General features: G+C 66.2%; 1 protein-coding gene across 1 annotated transcript; it reads left to right on the plus strand.

The window, feature by feature from the left end:
- The first annotated feature begins 1550 nt into the window (after positions 1–1550).
- On the plus strand, positions 1551–6073 carry LOC135330661 (maestro heat-like repeat-containing protein family member 7). The gene is made up of 12 exons (XM_064524887.1): positions 1551–1946; positions 2062–2216; positions 2371–2518; positions 2610–2788; positions 2869–3006; positions 3120–3234; positions 3746–3886; positions 3973–4149; positions 4237–4428; positions 4520–4621; positions 5003–5210; positions 5892–6073. The coding sequence occupies exons 1-12, from the start codon at positions 1551–1553 to the stop codon at positions 6071–6073; spliced, it is 2133 nt and encodes a 710-aa protein (XP_064380957.1).
- The last annotated feature ends 16046 nt before the right edge of the window (positions 6074–22119 follow it).

The raw sequence follows: 22119 nt of genomic DNA on the forward strand, positions 1-22119 counted from the left end.
GGATCCGGGACTCCACTATTCCATGGTCACTGGAAGCGAGGCTGGCACTGACTAAACCATTCCCGATCAGTTCCTCCTTGTTTGCCACTTCCAGATGCAGGAAAGCATCACCCTTATCGGCCCATCTGGCAGCAGTGCCAAGTTGTTGTCCCCGACACCCTCCGGACTCCTTAAGCACTCGCCTGTCTGCCCTTCCAGGGAATGGCAGCGAGATAAAGGAGATACAGGTCTCCCTCTCTCAGCGAAGCCATCGCCAGGCCTAACTGCTCTTCTGCTCTCCCCCATTCTCCTCAACCCACCGCGCACACAGCGTGCTGCCAAGCTCTCTCCTCCAAGCACACCTCTCAATGTGGCCCCTTTGTCAGAGTCACGCGCCCGTCCCAAGGCTCCCGCGCGGGTTTCCTGGGACACACAAATGCCTCTCGGGAGCTGCGGGAGCGCCGGGCAGGTGGCCGGCACCCCGCTCCAGGCACGTCTCGCCCCACTCCCCTGGCCAGCTCGGGGACAGCTGCCCTACGGGCACCCCCAGGCCTCTCGCCTCCCGCCTCCTCCCAAGCGGCGGCACCGACCTGGGCGCGTGCTCACCTGCCCTGCACGGGGCGCCATGCCATTGGCTGTCCGCGTGTCGCTCAGCACACATCCCACCCCTCCCAGACGCCGCCTGGATCACCGCCTCCACCTCGCTAGCTGATTGGCCCATCGGCACAGGGGGGCGGGGCCCTCCCTGCAGGGCTCGGGGGCCCTTGGGCCTTGCCGCGAGAGCTGCCGCCGCGGGGGCGTTCGGAGCGCGGGGTCGCTCGCGGGCTTTTCCGTGTGCAAAGGCGTGGCCGAGCGTGGTGAGAGGAAGGAAAGGCACAGCCATTTCCACGGGAAACAAGTAGAAATGCCTGGAGAGCGATGGCAGGGGATGTGTGTGTGTGAACCTTTTGTCTGGGAAAACCAGGACCCCATCTCCGTCCCCACCCTACAGCACCGTGGGGCGGCCGGCAGCTCCGTGCTCTTCCTCACCCTGCACGTGTTCCCGATCTGAGGTAGCTCCCAAGCCCCCCAAACTGCCAGCCCCCGCCACCTAGCCCCATTTGCCCCATGGCAGCCCCTGCACCAGCCGCCCTCAGGTGCCTCAGGCCCCTGGCTGCCCCTGGGCATGGGGACCCCCCCACCAACCTCCCTACTTTGGACCCACACGGGGAACCCCAGCTCAGTGGTGGCCCTTCGTGGGTCACACTTGTGTAATTAGCTAACGAGCAGCCCCCCTCTTGCCCCCCAGACAGCCCCATGGACATGTCACTGCAGCGAGCTGCAGCAGAGACCGGCCAAGGGTGATGTCGGGGCCCTTTGTGACACGTCTCCCCCCACCAATTGTGACCCCCATGGTGCCCCCCCCGGTGTCGCCTGGCGCCCCACGGCCCCTCAGTGCGTGGGGAGCAGAGCGGCTGGGATCTCCCCAGGGAGCTCCCTCAGCCACCCCACGACGTGGCCCCACGGCCCCGTGAAGGACCCCCCCATTCCCCATCGTTCCTTTGTATCCCACCTGGGCCCCGGCCCCCGGCATGGCGGAGAGATGCCCCAGCCACCCCGCGGCCACGTGGGGCAAAGAAGAGGACCGTCCTCCCAGTCGCCCCACAGAGGCCTGGGTCGAGGAGGAGGACAGATGTCCCGGCTTCTCCATGAGGACCTGGGTCAAGGAGGAGGACGAAGCCCCTGGCCACCCCATAGGGGCCTGGGTGGAGGAGTGGGACGAACCTCCCAGCTTCTCCATGGGGCCCTGGCTCAAGGAGGAGGATGGACCCGCCAGCTGCTCCATGGAGGCCTGCGAGGAGGCTGTGCAAACAGATGTGATCCCCGTGGCCATTGAGGGCATGAAGGACATGAGCGCCTGCGACACCTCAGCAGCAACGCACATGCTGGAGGATATGATGGGATACTGCGCTGCCAAGCCAGAGCATGTAAGCCTCCATCCCACTGGTGATGGTCCCCAAAGCCAGGGCTCTCCAGCACAGTTTGAGCCTGGCAGGGGGTTCCCTGGGGCAGCACACTGGTGCCAACCCGTGTCCCTTCCAGCTGCAGCAGATTGTGGCATATATCTATGAGAAATTGCCAGGCATCAGGGAGGCCACAGCCCAGGGCATCCTCAAGAGCTTCCTTCTCCTCCTGACATGCCACTACCCCAGCGAGGTGGTCACCGGCCTCCTGAACTGCTCCCCGACCTGTGACAGGTACACCTCCTGCATTGCCAGCCTGAGTGCAGCAGCCCCAGGGCTGGAGCTGTGCTCCCTCCAGGCGCCACAGAGCCACCGGGTCGGCCAGCCCTGGCAAGGGTCAGCGGGATGCCAGGACGCTGGCCCGACCCTTTCTGGCTCGGGTTCACAGCGTTGCCGTGGCCATGTGGGAGGTGACGGTCTCCCAGTCGTTGACAGCTGAGAAGGTGCTGCAGGAGCTGCTCTGTGTGCTGCAAGAGCGGCCCCTCTGCAAGCCGGGCACCACCATCAAGGACCTCACCTGCATGCTCCCCCTGACCGTGAGTTGCCCCACAGGCTGGCTGGGCGAGGGAGGCCTCCCTGTGCAGGCAGCTGTGGCACTAGCGAGGGCTGTCCTTGGCATCTTTGCAGGCGACCCGGGCGCTGAACATCATCCTTCGGCAGCACACTTGCAAGCAGGAGGTGAAGGCGCTCTTCCCCCGCCTCTACCTGGCCCTGCTCTTCCAGGTGTCCTTTACCCTCGTCCACGCGCCAGAGGACATCCCCGCCTTCAGCCGTGAGGGCAAACTCATGTCTCCCAGGCCTGTCAGGTACCGTGTCTCCCCGGTCCGTCCCCTGCTGCCCATGCCGGAGCATGGAGGGACAAACCAGTGCTCTTCTCCCCGGGCAGGACAGCGGTACAAGCCATGCAGGCGCTGCTGTGCTGCACTGGCTACGGGGAGCAGGTCACTGCCATGCAGCAGCAGGGTGGCTGGGAGATGATCAGCCGGCCCGAGACCCACCTCACGGGGGTTGCCTTGCTGGCCAGGTAAGCCCCCTCCAGTCCTTGGCTCCCCATCCCACCCTGGGAGCCCCACGGGGTCCCTGTGCGGTTTGCCCATCCGCCTTGGCTGCCACGGTGCCCCTCCCGCCCATGGCCAGGCAGATGCGGGGGAACCCCCCGGAGGAGCGTGCCGAGATCTTCCTGAACCTGAGCCTGGCCCTGAGGGGCAAGGACAAGTGCCAGGAGATCCCCTCTATGGCCTTCTTCATCGAGGTAGGCTGCGGGGTGCTGGCATGAGTGGGAAGGGGGCGGCTGTTGGCGGCAGAGCTAGGGCTCTGCCGGTGCCTCCGTTAGTCCCCAGCTGCCACCTGTGTTTCAAGCAGCCTCCGTGCTGGCCCTGCGCACTCCATGTCCCTTGAAGAGAGGCCAGAGGGCTGCAGATGGGGCCCGGCTGAGGGGATGGGGACACGAGGGTGGCGATGAGTGGACAGGGATGGGGTGGAGGGGTCGTGGATGAGGGGACAAGGATGAGGGGATTCAGATGGGGCCGGAGATGAGGGGCTGCAGCCTGGGCTGGGGATGCGGGGCCGGGGCCAGGGCCGGGGGAGGAGGAGGAGGACAAGGGGTAGGGGCTGGGGCCGGAGCCAAGGGGCTGCCGATGGGGCTGGGGCTGGAGCCGGGGCCGAGTGGGAGGTGGCAGCGGGAATGCCATGCCACATGCCGGGGTCTCGGTCCTGGGGGTGGCCACCAGTCCCCGTGCCAGCCCGGCCCTGTGCCGTTGCAGCTGCTGCAGTGCCCCGACCTGTGTGCGGCAGCCGACGAGGCAGCGCTGAGCCTCTGCCAGGCGCGGCTGGACAACGAGCACCAGGTCATGCGCTGGCTGGCGCTCCGCGGCTTCCTCGCGCTCTCTGAGAAACCTGCCACGGTGAGTGAGCACGCGCTGCCGGCGCCTGCGTCTGGGGCATTTCCACCACCAGCAGTATAAGGAAAACCCTGCACGTCCCCCTGCAGGCAAGGAAGATGCAGGAGTTCATCCCAGACGTGGTGCAGCGGCTGCAGGACGCCGATGGGGAGATGGATGCCAAGGCGCTGGCGGTGCTGCGCAACGTGCTGCGCCACGCCAACCCGCGGCAGGCCAGCCACATGGCTGTGCAGCTGGCCCGCGACCTCCTGTCCCTCTTCCCCAGCGTGAGGATGGTGGCAGGGAACTGGTAGGGGGCCCTTTCTGGTTGCCCCCCACCGCCATCGCTGAGGTTGCCATGCTTGCCCCGGCAGGAGGTCGGCGTGGTGCGGGAAATGGCCATGCGACTCTTTGGGGAGCTGCTGGGCCGGGCGGTAGGTGGTGAGAGGCAGCATATGAAGCAGCTGGCGCGCCAGGGGCTGCTGCCCCTCTTCCTCCATTTTGGGGACCCACACCCTGGTGCGGCACAGGTACAGGGCACGGTGGCGGGCCATGCGGCCGCTCCGGTAGGCAGCCCAGGCAGCTGTGGGGGAGGCGGCGGGGGGGGTGTCCTGGCCTGGCCGCAGTGCCATCGCCCATCTCCCTGCTCCTTCCCAGGCCGCCCAGGCAGCCCTCGTGGACGCTGCAAAGCTCCTCAGCTGGAAGCAGCTCCGGAAGCTGGCCGAGACGGCGCAGACGTGGCACATTGGCGAGTGCCTGGTAAGGAGGCCTGGCCGTGTCAGACCCGTCCTGGTGGTGCTGGCCCCTGTCCTGGTAGTGCCAGCACCTCTCCTGGCAGAGCCAGCCCCTGTCCCAGCAGTGCCAGCATCTTTCCTGGAAGGGCCAGCCCCTATCCCATAGGTGCCAGCTCCTGTCCCAGAGGTGCCTGCGCCTCTCCTGGTGGACCAGCCCCTGTCCCAGTGGTGCCAGCCCCTGTCCGTTCTGTGCCAGCACCTTTTCCAGCAGTGACAGCACGGGTGCCGGTTGTGCCCGTGCCTGTCCCATGGAGGTTGCCAACGCCTGTGCTAGAGAGGGGGACGGGTGTCCCTGGGAGGGGGACGGGCCCTGTGCTGCCAACACCTGTACCGGGGGTCCCTGCAGCTGCGGGAGGCCGGGCCGGTAGCCAGCGAGTATGTGAGGCGCAGCTGCTGTTACCTGGAGCATCCTCGGGCCCCCCTGCGCGAGCAGGCCGTGCGCTTCATCGGTGAGACCCTCCCGGACGCCCGCGACCCTCTCCCCAGCCCCCAGGTTCTTCTCCGCAACCCCCACGTCACTGTCCCAAGTGCCCGTGTCCTTCTCCTCAATGACCGTGACCCCCTCCCCAGCCCCTGGGTCCCCCTCTCCAGCCCCTGGTCCCCCCCCCAGCCTCTGGGCCCCACTCCTCAATGCCTGGGTCCCTCTCCCCAACACCTGGGACCCTCCTCCAAGTCCCTAGGTGGTCCTCTGTAACACCTAGGTCCTTCTCCCCAGCCCCCGACTCCCTCTCCCCAGCCCCACGGTCCCTCTCCCCTGTGCCAGGTCCCTGTCCCAAAGCCCAGGTCCCTCTCCCCAGTGCCCGGGTCCCTCTCCGCAGCCCCAAATCCCTCTCCCCTGGCCCGGGTCTCGCCTTGTGACGGGCTGTGTGTGCCTAGGGCTCGCTGGGCGGCTCCTGGACTGGCGCGGGGAGAAGCTGGAGGAGATGTGCAGCCGTGCGTAGGATGCCCGTGGTTGGCCGGGGCTGGCGGGAGGAGGCCGGGCCTGGGGACGGAGGGAATTTCCGGGGCATTTGAGGGCTGGTGTTTTGGGCCAGGCAGAGAGCGCCCGTGCCCTGCGCCAGGCTGGAGGCCTCTTACATGCCTTCCTGGAGGGAATTTTTGGGGCATTTGGGGTATTGCTGAGCAGGGACAGGTCCCCTTGTGCCCTGCGCCCCCCTGGCCCTCTCCCTTGAGCAGCAGCCTGGGATCTCTGCTGATACAGGGCTTGATCGCCGCTCTCTTTCCTCCCATCTCAGTCCTTCAGCGCTTGGAAAAAGACAGCAGCCCCACGGTCCGCTGCCTGGGCATGCAGACCATCTTCATCCTCCGAGCACCCAGGAAAGCATCCCCATCAGGCTTCTCCTTCCAAGCCCTGCACGCCTGCCTGCGGAGAGCCCGGCAGCTGTGGCGCCCAGGCCCAGGCACCGGTGCGGCCTGAGCATCCCCGAATTCGGCATCCTCCGATCGCCAGTCTGCCCCCCGCGCAGAGCACATTCAGCAAAGCAGGGGGCTCCGGGCCCTGTGCCCTTGGGCTTGCACAAGGATGGAGATGCTACAACCTGCCTGGGCAGACCTGTTGCTGTGTTTGCCCACGCCCATAGTAAAAAAGGCTTTTTCTTGTGCTCACCGGAAAGGCTGGGGCAGATGGGGCCGGTGGGGGCTGCAGGGCAAGCGCGGGAGGAGGAGCGCGGACGCCCGCGTTTGGCCGTGGAGAGGAGGCAGATGCAGCTGGAGAGCAGGAGGTGACAGAGGGCATGGGAGGGTGGGTGCTTTCTGGGGCCCTGCGGCAAACCTGAAGGGCAAAGCAAGCAAGCCAGTGCCCTCACAGCCACCTCTGGGGCATCTGAAGGCATGTGAATTGCCCTGCAGTCCCATCAGGACACGCGCATGTGCCTCTCAGTGCACCCAGGGCTCTCTGTGTGCCTTTCTGCATGCCCCAGGCCCCCCCATGGGCCTTTCAGTGCACCCCGGTGCCCTCCTGTATCTTTGAGTGCATCCCAGGCCCCTCCGTGCACATTTCAGTGCATCTCGGGCTCCTCCGTGCACCTCTCGGTGCATCTCAGCCTCCTCTGTGCACCTCTCGGTGCTCCTCAGTACCCCGAGGACAGCCTGCCCAAAGGCCCACGGAGCCTCCGCAAGCCCTGCTCCCCCTGTGCAGCTGCCCCTGAGCCACAGGGCTCCCTAGTCCTGCACGTGGTGCTGGGTCCCATGTCACCTCCGGCATCTCCCCAGACACCCACGCACCACGCAGGGCTCTGGATATCTCCAGTAGCATTGCAGCAGACTGGTGCCCCCTCCTCCTCCCTTGGGATGTGGGGGTCCTCCACAGCTCTTCTGCAGCATGAGGGCCTTGGCAAGGTCCACGATGCTTCCTCTGGGGTCCCCCATGAGTTCCTTGGTGCCTCCTCCTCTCGGGTGCCCCATAGCTGCTCCTGCCATGCCCAGAGCCACGTGCAGCACTGCCGCCTATATGCTTGCAGCACATCTGGGGGATGGCCCTCCCCCTCTGTCCACCCCAAAAAGACCCTCCCCTGCTGAGGGCCCTGCAGATGCCCCCCTCCCACCCAAACCAGCCCCAAGGCCCCTAAACCAGCTACAAATCCTGCTCCAAAGCCCTTAACGACCCCCAGACCCTGCCCCAACACCCCACTTAGCCTCCAAATGCCCCCAACCTCTGCCCCAACACCCTCACCAAACCCAGAACCCTATCCCAAAGCCCCAAGCCCCCCCAAAACCACCCCCGAACCCTGCCTCAACAGCAGCAAGCTAGCCCTTGAATACACTTTCTTCTCAACTAACACAGATGTCACCAGCATCACCTAGGGGAAACAGCAGGGCCCAGCTGGCAGCCCTGCACCCTGCTTGGCTCTGAAACCAGCACGGATGGAGGCCAGCCTGGCTCCTGATGGCCTCACGCCACGCTGGGATCCTCCTTGCTGCCCACAACAGGACTGCAGTGACCCCGCTGACCCGACCCCCACCCCACCCCGGGCCCCGAGCCCTGCCCCAGGGCCCCGGATCACCCTCAAACCCTGCCCCAGGCTCCCACAACACCCCAGACCCTGCCCCAGCGCACCTCCATGCATGAATTCAACAGCGCTCATTTAGAAGAAAAATGCCAAGGTGACTGCTAGTTTTACTGAGTATTGGGACGAATCATTTGTGTGCTTGGCAGGTGCTGTCCTTAAAGACCTGCCGGCTCTCCTGAGCTCCTGGGCTCTTCAGAGCTGCCTCCCATGGGACCCCACCCACCATGGGTCCCCTGCAGAGGCCAAAGTCTGCTCCTCTAAAGTCCAGGCTCTGTACTCTGCTACTGTCCTTCCTCAGTCCCTTCAGGATCCGGGACTCCACTATTCCATGGTCACTGGAAGCGAGGCTGGCACTGACTAAACCATTCCCGATCAGTTCCTCCTTGTTTGCCACTTCCAGATGCAGGAAAGCATCACCCTTATCGGCCCATCTGGCAGCAGTGCCAAGTTGTTGTCCCCGACACCCTCCGGACTCCTTAAGCACTCGCCTGTCTGCCCTTCCAGGGAATGGCAGCGAGATAAAGGAGATACAGGTCTCCCTCTCTCAGCGAAGCCATCGCCAGGCCTAACTGCTCTTCTGCTCTCCCCCATTCTCCTCAACCCACCGCGCACACAGCGTGCTGCCAAGCTCTCTCCTCCAAGCACACCTCTCAATGTGGCCCCTTTGTCAGAGTCACGCGCCCGTCCCAAGGCTCCCGCGCGGGTTTCCTGGGACACACAAATGCCTCTCGGGAGCTGCGGGAGCGCCGGGCAGGTGGCCGGCACCCCGCTCCAGGCACGTCTCGCCCCACTCCCCTGGCCAGCTCGGGGACAGCTGCCCTACGGGCACCCCCAGGCCTCTCGCCTCCCGCCTCCTCCCAAGCGGCGGCACCGACCTGGGCGCGTGCTCACCTGCCCTGCACGGGGCGCCATGCCATTGGCTGTCCGCGTGTCGCTCAGCACACATCCCACCCCTCCCAGACGCCGCCTGGATCACCGCCTCCACCTCGCTAGCTGATTGGCCCATCGGCACAGGGGGGCGGGGCCCTCCCTGCAGGGCTCGGGGGCCCTTGGGCCTTGCCGCGAGAGCTGCCGCCGCGGGGGCGTTCGGAGCGCGGGGTCGCTCGCGGGCTTTTCCGTGTGCAAAGGCGTGGCCGAGCGTGGTGAGAGGAAGGAAAGGCACAGCCATTTCCACGGGAAACAAGTAGAAATGCCTGGAGAGCGATGGCAGGGGATGTGTGTGTGTGAACCTTTTGTCTGGGAAAACCAGGACCCCATCTCCGTCCCCACCCTACAGCACCGTGGGGCGGCCGGCAGCTCCGTGCTCTTCCTCACCCTGCACGTGTTCCCGATCTGAGGTAGCTCCCAAGCCCCCCAAACTGCCAGCCCCCGCCACCTAGCCCCATTTGCCCCATGGCAGCCCCTGCACCAGCCGCCCTCAGGTGCCTCAGGCCCCTGGCTGCCCCTGGGCATGGGGACCCCCCCACCAACCTCCCTACTTTGGACCCACACGGGGAACCCCAGCTCAGTGGTGGCCCTTCGTGGGTCACACTTGTGTAATTAGCTAACGAGCAGCCCCCCTCTTGCCCCCCAGACAGCCCCATGGACATGTCACTGCAGCGAGCTGCAGCAGAGACCGGCCAGGGGTGATGTCGGGGCCCTTTGTGACACGTCTCCCCCCACCAACTGTGACCCCCATGGTGCCCCTCCCGGTGTCGCCTGGCGCCCCACGGCCCCTCAGTGCGTGGGGAGCAGAGCGGCTGGGATCTCCCCAGGGAGCTCCCTCAGCCACCCCACGACGTGGCCCCACGGCCCCGTGAAGGACCCCCCCATTCCCCATCGTTCCTTTGTATCCCACCTGGGCCCCGGCCCCCGGCATGGCGGAGAGATGCCCCAGCCACCCCGCGGCCACGTGGGGCGAAGAAGAGGACCGTCCTCCCAGTCGCCCCACGGAGGCCTGGGTCGAGGAGGAGGACAGATGTCCCGGCTTCTCCATGAGGACCTGGGTCAAGGAGGAGGACGAAGCCCCTGGCCACCCCATAGGGGCCTGGGTGGAGGAGTGGGACGAACCTCCCGGCTTCTCCATGGGGCCCTGGCTCAAGGAGGAGGATGGACCCGCCAGCTGCTCCATGGAGGCCTGCGAGGAGGCTGTGCAAACAGATGTGATCCCCGTGGCCATTGAGGGCATGAAGGACATGAGCGCCTGCGACACCTCAGCAGCAACGCACATGCTGGAGGATATGATGGGATACTGTGCTGCCAAGCCAGAGCATGTAAGCCTCCATCCCACTGGTGATGGTCCCCAAAGCCAGGGCTCTCCAGCACAGTTTGAGCCTGGCAGGGGGTTCCCTGGGGCAGCACACTGGTGCCAACCCGTGTCCCTTCCAGCTGCAGCAGATTGTGGCATATATCTATGAGAAATTGCCAGGCATCAGGGAGGCCACAGCCCAGGGCATCCTCAAGAGCTTCCTTCTCCTCCTGACATGCCACTACCCCAGCGAGGTGGTCACCGGCCTCCTGAACTGCTCCCCGACCTGTGACAGGTACACCTCCTGCATTGCCAGCCTGAGTGCAGCAGCCCCAGGGCTGGAGCTGTGCTCCCTCCAGGCGCCACAGAGCCACCGGGTCGGCCAGCCCTGGCAAGGGTCAGCGGGATGCCAGGACGCTGGCCCGACCCTTTCTGGCTCGGGTTCACAGCGTTGCCGTGGCCATGTGGGAGGTGACGGTCTCCCAGTCGTTGACAGCTGAGAAGGTGCTGCAGGAGCTGCTCTGTGTGCTGCAAGAGCGGCCCCTCTGCAAGCCGGGCACCACCATCAAGGACCTCACCTGCATGCTCCCCCTGACCGTGAGTTGCCCCACAGGCTGGCTGGGCGAGGGAGGCCTCCCTGTGCAGGCAGCTGTGGCACTAGCGAGGGCTGTCCTTGGCATCTTTGCAGGCGACCCGGGCGCTGAACATCATCCTTCTGCAGCACACTTGCAAGCAGGAGGTGAAGGCGCTCTTCCCCCGCCTCTACCTGGCCCTGCTCTTCCAGGTGTCCTTTACCCTCGTCCACGCGCCAGAGGACATCCCCGCCTTCAGCCGTGAGGGCAAACTCATGTCTCCCAGGCCTGTCAGGTACCGTGTCTCCCCGGTCCGTCCCCTGCTGCCCATGCCGGAGCATGGAGGGACAAACCAGTGCTCTTCTCCCCGGGCAGGACAGCGGTACAAGCCATGCAGGCGCTGCTGTGCTGCACTGGCTACGGGGAGCAGGTCACTGCCATGCAGCAGCAGGGTGGCTGGGAGATGATCAGCCGGCCCGAGACCCACCTCACGGGGGTTGCCTTGCTGGCCAGGTAAGCCCCCTCCAGTCCTTGGCTCCCCATCCCACCCTGGGAGCCCCACGGGGTCCCTGTGCGGTTTGCCCATCCGCCTTGGCTGCCACGGTGCCCCTCCCGCCCATGGCCAGGCAGATGCGGGGGAACCCCCCGGAGGAGCGTGCCGAGATCTTCCTGAACCTGAGCCTGGCCCTGAGGGGCAAGGACAAGTGCCAGGAGATCCCCTCTATGGCCTTCTTCATCGAGGTAGGCTGCGGGGTGCTGGCATGAGTGGGAAGGGGGCGGCTGTTGGCGGCAGAGCTAGGGCTCTGCCGGTGCCTCCGTTAGTCCCCAGCTGCCACCTGTGTTTCAAGCAGCCTCCGTGCTGGCCCTGCGCACTCCATGTCCCTTGAAGAGAGGCCAGAGGGCTGCAGATGGGGCCCGGCTGAGGGGATGGGGACACGAGGGTGGCGATGAGTGGACAGGGATGGGGTGGAGGGGTCGTGGATGAGGGGACAAGGATGAGGGGATTCAGATGGGGCCGGAGATGAGGGGCTGCAGCCTGGGCTGGGGATGCGGGGCCGGGGCCAGGGCCGGGGGAGGAGGAGGAGGACAAGGGGTAGGGGCTGGGGCCGGAGCCAAGGGGCTGCCGATGGGGCTGGGGCTGGAGCCGGGGCCGAGTGGGAGGTGGCAGCGGGAATGCCATGCCACATGCCGGGGTCTCGGTCCTGGGGGTGGCCACCAGTCCCCGTGCCAGCCCGGCCCTGTGCCGTTGCAGCTGCTGCAGTGCCCCGACCTGTGTGCGGCAGCCGACGAGGCAGCGCTGAGCCTCTGCCAGGCGCGGCTGGACAACGAGCGCCAGGTCATGCGCTGGCTGGCGCTCCGCGGCTTCCTCGCGCTCTCTGAGAAACCTGCCACGGTGAGTGAGCACGCGCTGCCGGCGCCTGCGTCTGGGGCATTTCCACCACCAGCAGTATAAGGAAAACCCTGCACGTCCCCCTGCAGGCAAGGAAGATGCAGGAGTTCATCCCAGACGTGGTGCAGCGGCTGCAGGACGCCGATGGGGAGATGGATGCCAAGGCGCTGGCGGTGCTGCGCAACGTGCTGCGCCACGCCAACCCGCGGCAGGCCAGCCACATGGCTGTGCAGCTGGCCCGCGACCTCCTGTCCCTCTTCCCCAGCGTGAGGATGGTGGCAGGGAACTGGTAGGGGGCCCTTTCTGGTTGCCCCCCACCGCCATCGCTGAGGTTGCCATGCTTGCCCCGGCAGGAGGTCGGCGTGGTGCGGGAAATGGCCATGCGACTCTTTGGGGAGCTGCTGGGCCGGGCGGTAGGCGGTGAGAGGCAGCATATGAAGCAGCTGGCGCGCCAGGGGCTGCTGCCCCTCTTCCTCCATTTTGGGGACCCACACCCTGGTGCGGCACAGGTACAGGGCACGGTGGCGGGCCATGCGGCCGCTCCGGTAGGCAGCCCAGGCAGCTGTGGGGGAGGCGGCGGGGGGGGTGTCCTGGCCTGGCCGCAGTGCCATCGCCCATCTCCCTGCTCCTTCCCAGGCCGCCCAGGCAGCCCTCGTGGACGCTGCAAAGCTCCTCAGCTGGAAGCAGCTCCGGAAGCTGGCCGAGACGGCGCAGACGTGGCACATTGGCGAGTGCCTGGTAAGGAGGCCTGGCCGTGTCAGACCCGTCCTGGTGGTGCTGGCCCCTGTCCTGGTAGTGCCAGCACCTCTCCTGGCAGAGCCAGCCCCTGTCCCAGCAGTGCCAGCATCTTTCCTGGAAGGGCCAGCCCCTATCCCATAGGTGCCAGCTCCTGTCCCAGAGGTGCCTGCGCCTCTCCTGGTGGACCAGCCCCTGTCCCAGTGGTGCCAGCCCCTGTCCGTTCTGTGCCAGCACCTTTTCCAGCAGTGACAGCACGGGTGCCGGTTGTGCCCGTGCCTGTCCCATGGAGGTTGCCAACGCCTGTGCTAGAGAGGGGGACGGGTGTCCCTGGGAGGGGGACGGGCCCAGTGCTGCCAACACCTGTACCGGGGGTCCCTGCAGCTGCGGGAGGCCGGGCCGGTAGCCAGCGAGTATGTGAGGCGCAGCTGCTGTTACCTGGAGCATCCTCGGGCCCCCCTGCGCGAGCAGGCCGTGCGCTTCATCGGTGAGACCCTCCCGGACGCCCGCGACCCTCTCCCCAGCCCCCAGGTTCTTCTCCGCAACCCCCACGTCACTCTCCCAAGTGCCCTTGTCCTTCTCCTCAATGACCGTGACCCCCTCCCCAGCCCCTGGGTCCCCCTCTCCACCCCCTGGGTCCCCCTCTCCAGCCTCTGGGCCCCACTCCTCAACGCCTGGGTCCCTCTCCCCAACACCTGGGACCCTCCTCCAAGTCCCTAGGTGGTCCTCTGTAACACCTAGGTCCTTCTCCCCAGCCCCCGACTCCCTCTCCCCAGCCCCACGGTCCCTCTCCCCTGTGCCAGGTCCCTGTCCCAAAGCCCAGGTCCCTCTCCCCAGTGCCCGGGTCCCTCTCCGCAGCCCCAAATCCCTCTCCCCTGGCCCGGGTCTCGCCTTGTGACGGGCTGTGTGTGCCTAGGGCTCGCTGGGCGGCTCCTGGACTGGCGCGGGGAGAAGCTGGAGGAGATGTGCAGCCGTGCGTAGGATGCCCGTGGTTGGCCGGGGCTGGCGGGAGGAGGCCGGGCCTGGGGACGGAGGGAATTTCCGGGGCATTTGAGGGCTGGTGTTTTGGGCCAGGCAGAGAGCGCCCGTGCCCTGCGCCAGGCTGGAGGCCTCTTACATGCCTTCCTGGAGGGAATTTTTGGGGCATTTGGGGTATTGCTGAGCAGGGACAGGTCCCCTTGTGCCCTGCGCCCCCCTGGCCCTCTCCCTTGAGCAGCAGCCTGGGATCTCTGCTGATACAGGGCTTGATCGCCGCTCTCTTTCCTCCCATCTCAGTCCTTCAGCGCTTGGAAAAAGACAGCAGCCCCACGGTCCGCTGCCTGGGCATGCAGACCATCTTCATCCTCCGAGCACCCAGGAAAGCATCCCCATCAGGCTTCTCCTTCCAAGCCCTGCGTGCCTGCCTGCGGAGAGCCCGGCAGCTGTGGCGCCCAGGCCCAGGCACCGGTGCGGCCTGAGCATCCCCGAATTCGGCATCCTCCGATCGCCAGTCTGCCCCCCGCGCAGAGCACATTCAGCAAAGCAGGGGGCTCCGGGCCCTGTGCCCTTGGGCTTGCACAAGGATGGAGATGCTACAACCTGCCTGGGCAGACCTGTTGCTGTGTTTGCCCACGCCCATAGTAAAAAAGGCTTTTTCTTGTGCTCACCGGAAAGGCTGGGGCAGATGGGGCCGGTGGGGGCTGCAGGGCAAGCGCGGGAGGAGGAGCGCGGACGCCCGCGTTTGGCCGTGGAGAGGAGGCAGATGCAGCTGGAGAGCAGGAGGTGACAGAGGGCATGGGAGGGTGGGTGCTTTCTGGGGCCCTGCGGCAAACCTGAAGGGCAAAGCAAGCAAGCCAGTGCCCTCACAGCCACCTCTGGGGCATCTGAAGGCATGTGAAGTGCCCTGCAGTCCCATCAGGACACGCGCATGTGCCTCTCAGTGCACCCAGGGCTCTCTGTGTGCCTTTCTGCATGCCCCAGGCCCCCCCATGGGCCTTTCGGTGCACCCCGGTGCCCTCCTGTATCTTTGAGTGCATCCCAGGCCCCTCCGTGCACATTTCAGTGCATCTCGGGCTCCTCCGTGCACCTCTCGGTGCATCTCAGCCTCCTCTGTGCACCTCTCGGTGCTCCTCAGTACCCCGAGGACAGCCTGCCCAAAGGCCCACGGAGCCTCCGCAAGCCCTGCTCCCCCTGTGCAGCTGCCCCTGAGCCACAGGGCTCCCTAGTCCTGCACGTGGTGCTGGGTCCCATGTCACCTCCGGCATCTCCCCAGACACCCACGCACCACGCAGGGCTCTGGATATCTCCAGTAGCATTGCAGCAGACTGGTGCCCCCTCCTCCTCCCTTGGGATGTGGGGGTCCTCCACAGCTCTTCTGCAGCATGAGGGCCTTGGCAAGGTCCACGATGCTTCCTCTGGGGTCCCCCATGAGTTCCTTGGTGCCTCCTCCTCTCGGGTGCCCCATAGCTGCTCCTGCCATGCCCAGAGCCACGTGCAGCACTGCCGCCTATATGCTTGCAGCACATCTGGGGGATGGCCCTCCCCCTCTGTCCACCCCAAAAAGACCCTCCCCTGCTGAGGGCCCTGCAGATGCCCCCCTCCCACCCAAACCAGCCCCAAGGCCCCTAAACCAGCTACAAATCCTGCTCCAAAGCCCTTAACGACCCCCAGACCCTGCCCCAACACCCCACTTAGCCTCCAAATGCCCCCAGCCTCTGCCCCAACACCCTCACCAAACCCAGAACCCTATCCCAAAGCCCCAAGCCCCCCCAAAACCACCCCCGAACCCTGCCTCAACAGCAGCAAGCTAGCCCTTGAATGCACTTTCTTCTCAACTAACACAGATGTCACCAGCATCACCTAGGGGAAACAGCAGGGCCCAGCCGGCAGCCCTGCACCCTGCTTGGCTCTGAAACCAGCACGGATGGAGGCCAGCCTGGCTCCTGATGGCCTCACGCCACGCTGGGATCCTCCTTGCTGCCCACAACAGGACTGCAGTGACCCCGCTGACCCGACCCCCACCCCACCCCGGGCCCCGAGCCCTGCCCCAGGGCCCCGGATCACCCTCAAACCCTGCCCCAGGCTCCCACAACACCCCAGACCCTGCCCCAGCGCACCTCCATGCATGAATTCAACAGCGCTCATTTAGAAGAAAAATGCCAAGGTGACTGCTAGTTTTACTGAGTATTGGGACGAATCATTTGTGTGCTTGGCAGGTGCTGTCCTTAAAGACCTGCCGGCTCTCCTGAGCTCCTGGGCTCTTCAGAGCTGCCTCCCATGGGACCCCACCCACCATGGGTCCCCTGCAGAGGCCAAAGTCTGCTCCTCTAAAGTCCAGGCTCTGTACTCTGCTACTGTCCTTCCTCAGTCCCTTCAGGATCCGGGACTCCACTATTCCATGGTCACTGGAAGCGAGGCTGGCACTGACTAAACCATTCCCGATCAGTTCCTCCTTGTTTGCCACTTCCAGATGCAGGAAAGCATCACCCTTATCGGCCCATCTGGCAGCAGTGCCAAGTTGTTGTCCCCGACACCCTCCGGACTCCTTAAGCACTCGCCTGTCTGCCCTTCCAGGGAATGGCAGCGAGATAAAGGAGATACAGGTCTCCCTCTCTCAGCGAAGCCATCGCCAGGCCTAACTGCTCTTCTGCTCTCCCCCATTCTCCTCAACCCACCGCGCACACAGCGTGCTGCCAAGCTCTCTCCTCCAAGCACACCTCTCAATGTGGCCCCTTTGTCAGAGTCACGCGCCCGTCCCAAGGCTCCCGCGCGGGTTTCCTGGGACACACAAATGCCTCTCGGGAGCTGCGGGAGCGCCGGGCAGGTGGCCGGCACCCCGCTCCAGGCACGTCTCGCCCCACTCCCCTGGCCAGCTCGGGGACAGCTGCCCTACGGGCACCCCCAGGCCTCTCGCCTCCCGCCTCCTCCCAAGCGGCGGCACCGACCTGGGCGCGTGCTCACCTGCCCTGCACGGGGCGCCATGCCATTGGCTGTCCGCGTGTCGCTCAGCACACATCCCACCCCTCCCAGACGCCGCCTGGATCACCGCCTCCACCTCGCTAGCTGATTGGCCCATCGGCACAGGGGGGCGGGGCCCTCCCTGCAGGGCTCGGGGGCCCTTGGGCCTTGCCGCGAGAGCTGCCGCCGCGGGGGCGTTCGGAGCGCGGGGTCGCTCGCGGGCTTTTCCGTGTGCAAAGGCGTGGCCGAGCGTGGTGAGAGGAAGGAAAGGCACAGCCATTTCCACGGGAAACAAGTAGAAATGCCTGGAGAGCGATGGCAGGGGATGTGTGTGTGTGAACCTTTTGTCTGGGAAAACCAGGACCCCATCTCCGTCCCCACCCTACAGCACCGTGGGGCGGCCGGCAGCTCCGTGCTCTTCCTCACCCTGCACGTGTTCCCGATCTGAGGTAGCTCCCAAGCCCCCCAAACTGCCAGCCCCCGCCACCTAGCCCCATTTGCCCCATGGCAGCCCCTGCACCAGCCGCCCTCAGGTGCCTCAGGCCCCTGGCTGCCCCTGGGCATGGGGACCCCCCCACCAACCTCCCTACTTTGGACCCACACGGGGAACCCCAGCTCAGTGGTGGCCCTTCGTGGGTCACACTTGTGTAATTAGCTAACGAGCAGCCCCCCTCTTGCCCCCCAGACAGCCCCATGGACATGTCACTGCAGCGAGCTGCAGCAGAGACCGGCCAGGGGTGATGTCGGGGCCCTTTGTGACACGTCTCCCCCCACCAATTGTGACCCCCATGGTGCCCCCCCCGGTGTCGCCTGGCGCCCCACGGCCCCTCAGTGCGTGGGGAGCAGAGCGGCTGGGATCTCCCCAGGGAGCTCCCTCAGCCACCCCACGACGTGGCCCCACGGCCCCGTGAAGGACCCCCCCATTCCCCATCGTTCCTTTGTATCCCACCTGGGCCCCGGCCCCCGGCATGGCGGAGAGATGCCCCAGCCACCCCGCGGCCACGTGGGGCGAAGAAGAGGACCGTCCTCCCAGTCGCCCCACGGAGGCCTGGGTCGAGGAGGAGGACAGATGTCCCGGCTTCTCCATGAGGACCTGGGTCAAGGAGGAGGACGAAGCCCCTGGCCACCCCATAGGGGCCTGGGTGGAGGAGTGGGACGAACCTCCCGGCTTCTCCATGGGGCCCTGGCTCAAGGAGGAGGATGGACCCGCCAGCTGCTCCATGGAGGCCTGCGAGGAGGCTGTGCAAACAGATGTGATCCCCGTGGCCATTGAGGGCATGAAGGACATGAGCGCCTGCGACACCTCAGCAGCAACGCACATGCTGGAGGATATGATGGGATACTGCGCTGCCAAGCCAGAGCATGTAAGCCTCCATCCCACTGGTGATGGTCCCCAAAGCCAGGGCTCTCCAGCACAGTTTGAGCCTGGCAGGGGGTTCCCTGGGGCAGCACACTGGTGCCAACCCGTGTCCCTTCCAGCTGCAGCAGATTGTGGCATATATCTATGAGAAATTGCCAGGCATCAGGGAGGCCACAGCCCAGGGCATCCTCAAGAGCTTCCTTCTCCTCCTGACATGCCACTACCCCAGCGAGGTGGTCACCGGCCTCCTGAACTGCTCCCCGACCTGTGACAGGTACACCTCCTGCATTGCCAGCCTGAGTGCAGCAGCCCCAGGGCTGGAGCTGTGCTCCCTCCAGGCGCCACAGAGCCACCGGGTCGGCCAGCCCTGGCAAGGGTCAGCGGGATGCCAGGACGCTGGCCCGACCCTTTCTGGCTCGGGTTCACAGCGTTGCCGTGGCCATGTGGGAGGTGACGGTCTCCCAGTCGTTGACAGCTGAGAAGGTGCTGCAGGAGCTGCTCTGTGTGCTGCAAGAGCGGCCCCTCTGCAAGCCGGGCACCACCATCAAGGACCTCACCTGCATGCTCCCCCTGACCGTGAGTTGCCCCACAGGCTGGCTGGGCGAGGGAGGCCTCCCTGTGCAGGCAGCTGTGGCACTAGCGAGGGCTGTCCTTGGCATCTTTGCAGGCGACCCGGGCGCTGAACATCATCCTTCTGCAGCACACTTGCAAGCAGGAGGTGAAGGCGCTCTTCCCCCGCCTCTACCTGGCCCTGCTCTTCCAGGTGTCCTTTACCCTCGTCCACGCGCCAGAGGACATCCCCGCCTTCAGCCGTGAGGGCAAACTCATGTCTCCCAGGCCTGTCAGGTACCGTGTCTCCCCGGTCCGTCCCCTGCTGCCCATGCCGGAGCATGGAGGGACAAACCAGTGCTCTTCTCCCCGGGCAGGACAGCGGTACAAGCCATGCAGGCGCTGCTGTGCTGCACTGGCTACGGGGAGCAGGTCACTGCCATGCAGCAGCAGGGTGGCTGGGAGATGATCAGCCGGCCCGAGACCCACCTCACGGGGGTTGCCTTGCTGGCCAGGTAAGCCCCCTCCAGTCCTTGGCTCCCCATCCCACCCTGGGAGCCCCACGGGGTCCCTGTGCGGTTTGCCCATCCGCCTTGGCTGCCACGGTGCCCCTCCCGCCCATGGCCAGGCAGATGCGGGGGAACCCCCCGGAGGAGCGTGCCGAGATCTTCCTGAACCTGAGCCTGGCCCTGAGGGGCAAGGACAAGTGCCAGGAGATCCCCTCTATGGCCTTCTTCATCGAGGTAGGCTGCGGGGTGCTGGCATGAGTGGGAAGGGGGCGGCTGTTGGCGGCAGAGCTAGGGCTCTGCCGGTGCCTCCGTTAGTCCCCAGCTGCCACCTGTGTTTCAAGCAGCCTCCGTGCTGGCCCTGCGCACTCCATGTCCCTTGAAGAGAGGCCAGAGGGCTGCAGATGGGGCCCGGCTGAGGGGATGGGGACACGAGGGTGGCGATGAGTGGACAGGGATGGGGTGGAGGGGTCGTGGATGAGGGGACAAGGATGAGGGGATTCAGATGGGGCCGGAGATGAGGGGCTGCAGCCTGGGCTGGGGATGCGGGGCCGGGGCCAGGGCCGGGGGAGGAGGAGGAGGACAAGGGGTAGGGGCTGGGGCCGGAGCCAAGGGGCTGCCGATGGGGCTGGGGCTGGAGCCGGGGCCGAGTGGGAGGTGGCAGCGGGAATGCCATGCCACATGCCGGGGTCTCGGTCCTGGGGGTGGCCACCAGTCCCCGTGCCAGCCCGGCCCTGTGCCGTTGCAGCTGCTGCAGTGCCCCGACCTGTGTGCGGCAGCCGACGAGGCAGCGCTGAGCCTCTGCCAGGCGCGGCTGGACAACGAGCGCCAGGTCATGCGCTGGCTGGCGCTCCGCGGCTTCCTCGCGCTCTCTGAGAAACCTGCCACGGTGAGTGAGCACGCGCTGCCGGCGCCTGCGTCTGGGGCATTTCCACCACCAGCAGTATAAGGAAAACCCTGCACGTCCCCCTGCAGGCAAGGAAGATGCAGGAGTTCATCCCAGACGTGGTGCAGCGGCTGCAGGACGCCGATGGGGAGATGGATGCCAAGGCGCTGGCGGTGCTGCGCAACGTGCTGCGCCACGCCAACCCGCGGCAGGCCAGCCACATGGCTGTGCAGCTGGCCCGCGACCTCCTGTCCCTCTTCCCCAGCGTGAGGATGGTGGCAGGGAACTGGTAGGGGGCCCTTTCTGGTTGCCCCCCACCGCCATCGCTGAGGTTGCCATGCTTGCCCCGGCAGGAGGTCGGCGTGGTGCGGGAAATGGCCATGCGACTCTTTGGGGAGCTGCTGGGCCGGGCGGTAGGCGGTGAGAGGCAGCATATGAAGCAGCTGGCGCGCCAGGGGCTGCTGCCCCTCTTCCTCCATTTTGGGGACCCACACCCTGGTGCGGCACAGGTACAGGGCACGGTGGCGGGCCATGCGGCCGCTCCGGTAGGCAGCCCAGGCAGCTGTGGGGGAGGCGGCGGGGGGGGTGTCCTGGCCTGGCCGCAGTGCCATCGCCCATCTCCCTGCTCCTTCCCAGGCCGCCCAGGCAGCCCTCGTGGACGCTGCAAAGCTCCTCAGCTGGAAGCAGCTCCGGAAGCTGGCCGAGACGGCGCAGACGTGGCACATTGGCGAGTGCCTGGTAAGGAGGCCTGGCCGTGTCAGACCCGTCCTGGTGGTGCTGGCCCCTGTCCTGGTAGTGCCAGCACCTCTCCTGGCAGAGCCAGCCCCTGTCCCAGCAGTGCCAGCATCTTTCCTGGAAGGGCCAGCCCCTATCCCATAGGTGCCAGCTCCTGTCCCAGAGGTGCCTGCGCCTCTCCTGGTGGACCAGCCCCTGTCCCAGTGGTGCCAGCCCCTGTCCGTTCTGTGCCAGCACCTTTTCCAGCAGTGACAGCACGGGTGCCGGTTGTGCCCGTGCCTGTCCCATGGAGGTTGCCAACGCCTGTGCTAGAGAGGGGGACGGGTGTCCCTGGGAGGGGGACGGGCCCAGTGCTGCCAACACCTGTACCGGGGGTCCCTGCAGCTGCGGGAGGCCGGGCCGGTAGCCAGCGAGTATGTGAGGCGCAGCTGCTGTTACCTGGAGCATCCTCGGGCCCCCCTGCGCAAGCAGGCCGTGCGCTTCATCGGTGAGACCCTCCCGGACGCCCGCGACCCTCTCCCCAGCCCCCAGGTTCTTCTCCGCAACCCCCACGTCACTCTCCCAAGTGCCCTTGTCCTTCTCCTCAATGACCGTGACCCCCTCCCCAGCCCCTGGGTCCCCCTCTCCACCCCCTGGGTCCACCTCTCCAGCCTCTGGGCCCCACTCCTCAACGCCTGGGTCCCTCTCCCCAACACCTGGGACCCTCCTCCAAGTCCCTAGGTGGTCCTCTGTAACACCTAGGTCCTTCTCCCCAGCCCCCGACTCCCTCTCCCCAGCCCCACGGTCCCTCTCCCCTGTGCCAGGTCCCTGTCCCAAAGCCCAGGTCCCTCTCCCCAGTGCCCGGGTCCCTCTCCGCAGCCCCAAATCCCTCTCCCCTGGCCCGGGTCTCGCCTTGTGACGGGCTGTGTGTGCCTAGGGCTCGCTGGGCGGCTCCTGGACTGGCGCGGGGAGAAGCTGGAGGAGATGTGCAGCCGTGCGTAGGATGCCCGTGGTTGGCCGGGGCTGGCGGGAGGAGGCCGGGCCTGGGGACGGAGGGAATTTCCGGGGCATTTGAGGGCTGGTGTTTTGGGCCAGGCAGAGAGCGCCCGTGCCCTGCGCCAGGCTGGAGGCCTCTTACATGCCTTCCTGGAGGGAATTTTTGGGGCATTTGGGGTATTGCTGAGCAGGGACAGGTCCCCTTGTGCCCTGCGCCCCCCTGGCCCTCTCCCTTGAGCAGCAGCCTGGGATCTCTGCTGATACAGGGCTTGATCGCCGCTCTCTTTCCTCCCATCTCAGTCCTTCAGCGCTTGGAAAAAGACAGCAGCCCCACGGTCCGCTGCCTGGGCATGCAGACCATCTTCATCCTCCGAGCACCCAGGAAAGCATCCCCATCAGGCTTCTCCTTCCAAGCCCTGCGTGCCTGCCTGCGGAGAGCCCGGCAGCTGTGGCGCCCAGGCCCAGGCACCGGTGCGGCCTGAGCATCCCCGAATTCGGCATCCTCCGATCGCCAGTCTGCCCCCCGCGCAGAGCACATTCAGCAAAGCAGGGGGCTCCGGGCCCTGTGCCCTTGGGCTTGCACA

The sequence above is a fragment of the Dromaius novaehollandiae genome, chromosome 23 (assembly GCF_036370855.1).
Source record: "Dromaius novaehollandiae isolate bDroNov1 chromosome 23, bDroNov1.hap1, whole genome shotgun sequence".
Classification (NCBI taxonomy): domain Eukaryota; kingdom Metazoa; phylum Chordata; class Aves; order Casuariiformes; family Dromaiidae; genus Dromaius; species Dromaius novaehollandiae.

Coding starts and splice junctions, on each gene's coding strand:
- LOC135330661 (XM_064524887.1), top strand. CDS start 1,551: ATGGCGGAGAGATGCCCCAGCCACCCCGCGGCCACGTGGGGCAAAGAA. Junction 2,519..2,609: donor CCTGCATGCTCCCCCTGACC/GTGAGTTGCCCC, acceptor GCATCTTTGCAG/GCGACCCGGGCGCTGAACAT. Junction 5,211..5,891: donor TGTCCTTCTCCTCAATGACC/GTGACCCCCTCC, acceptor CTCCCATCTCAG/TCCTTCAGCGCTTGGAAAAA.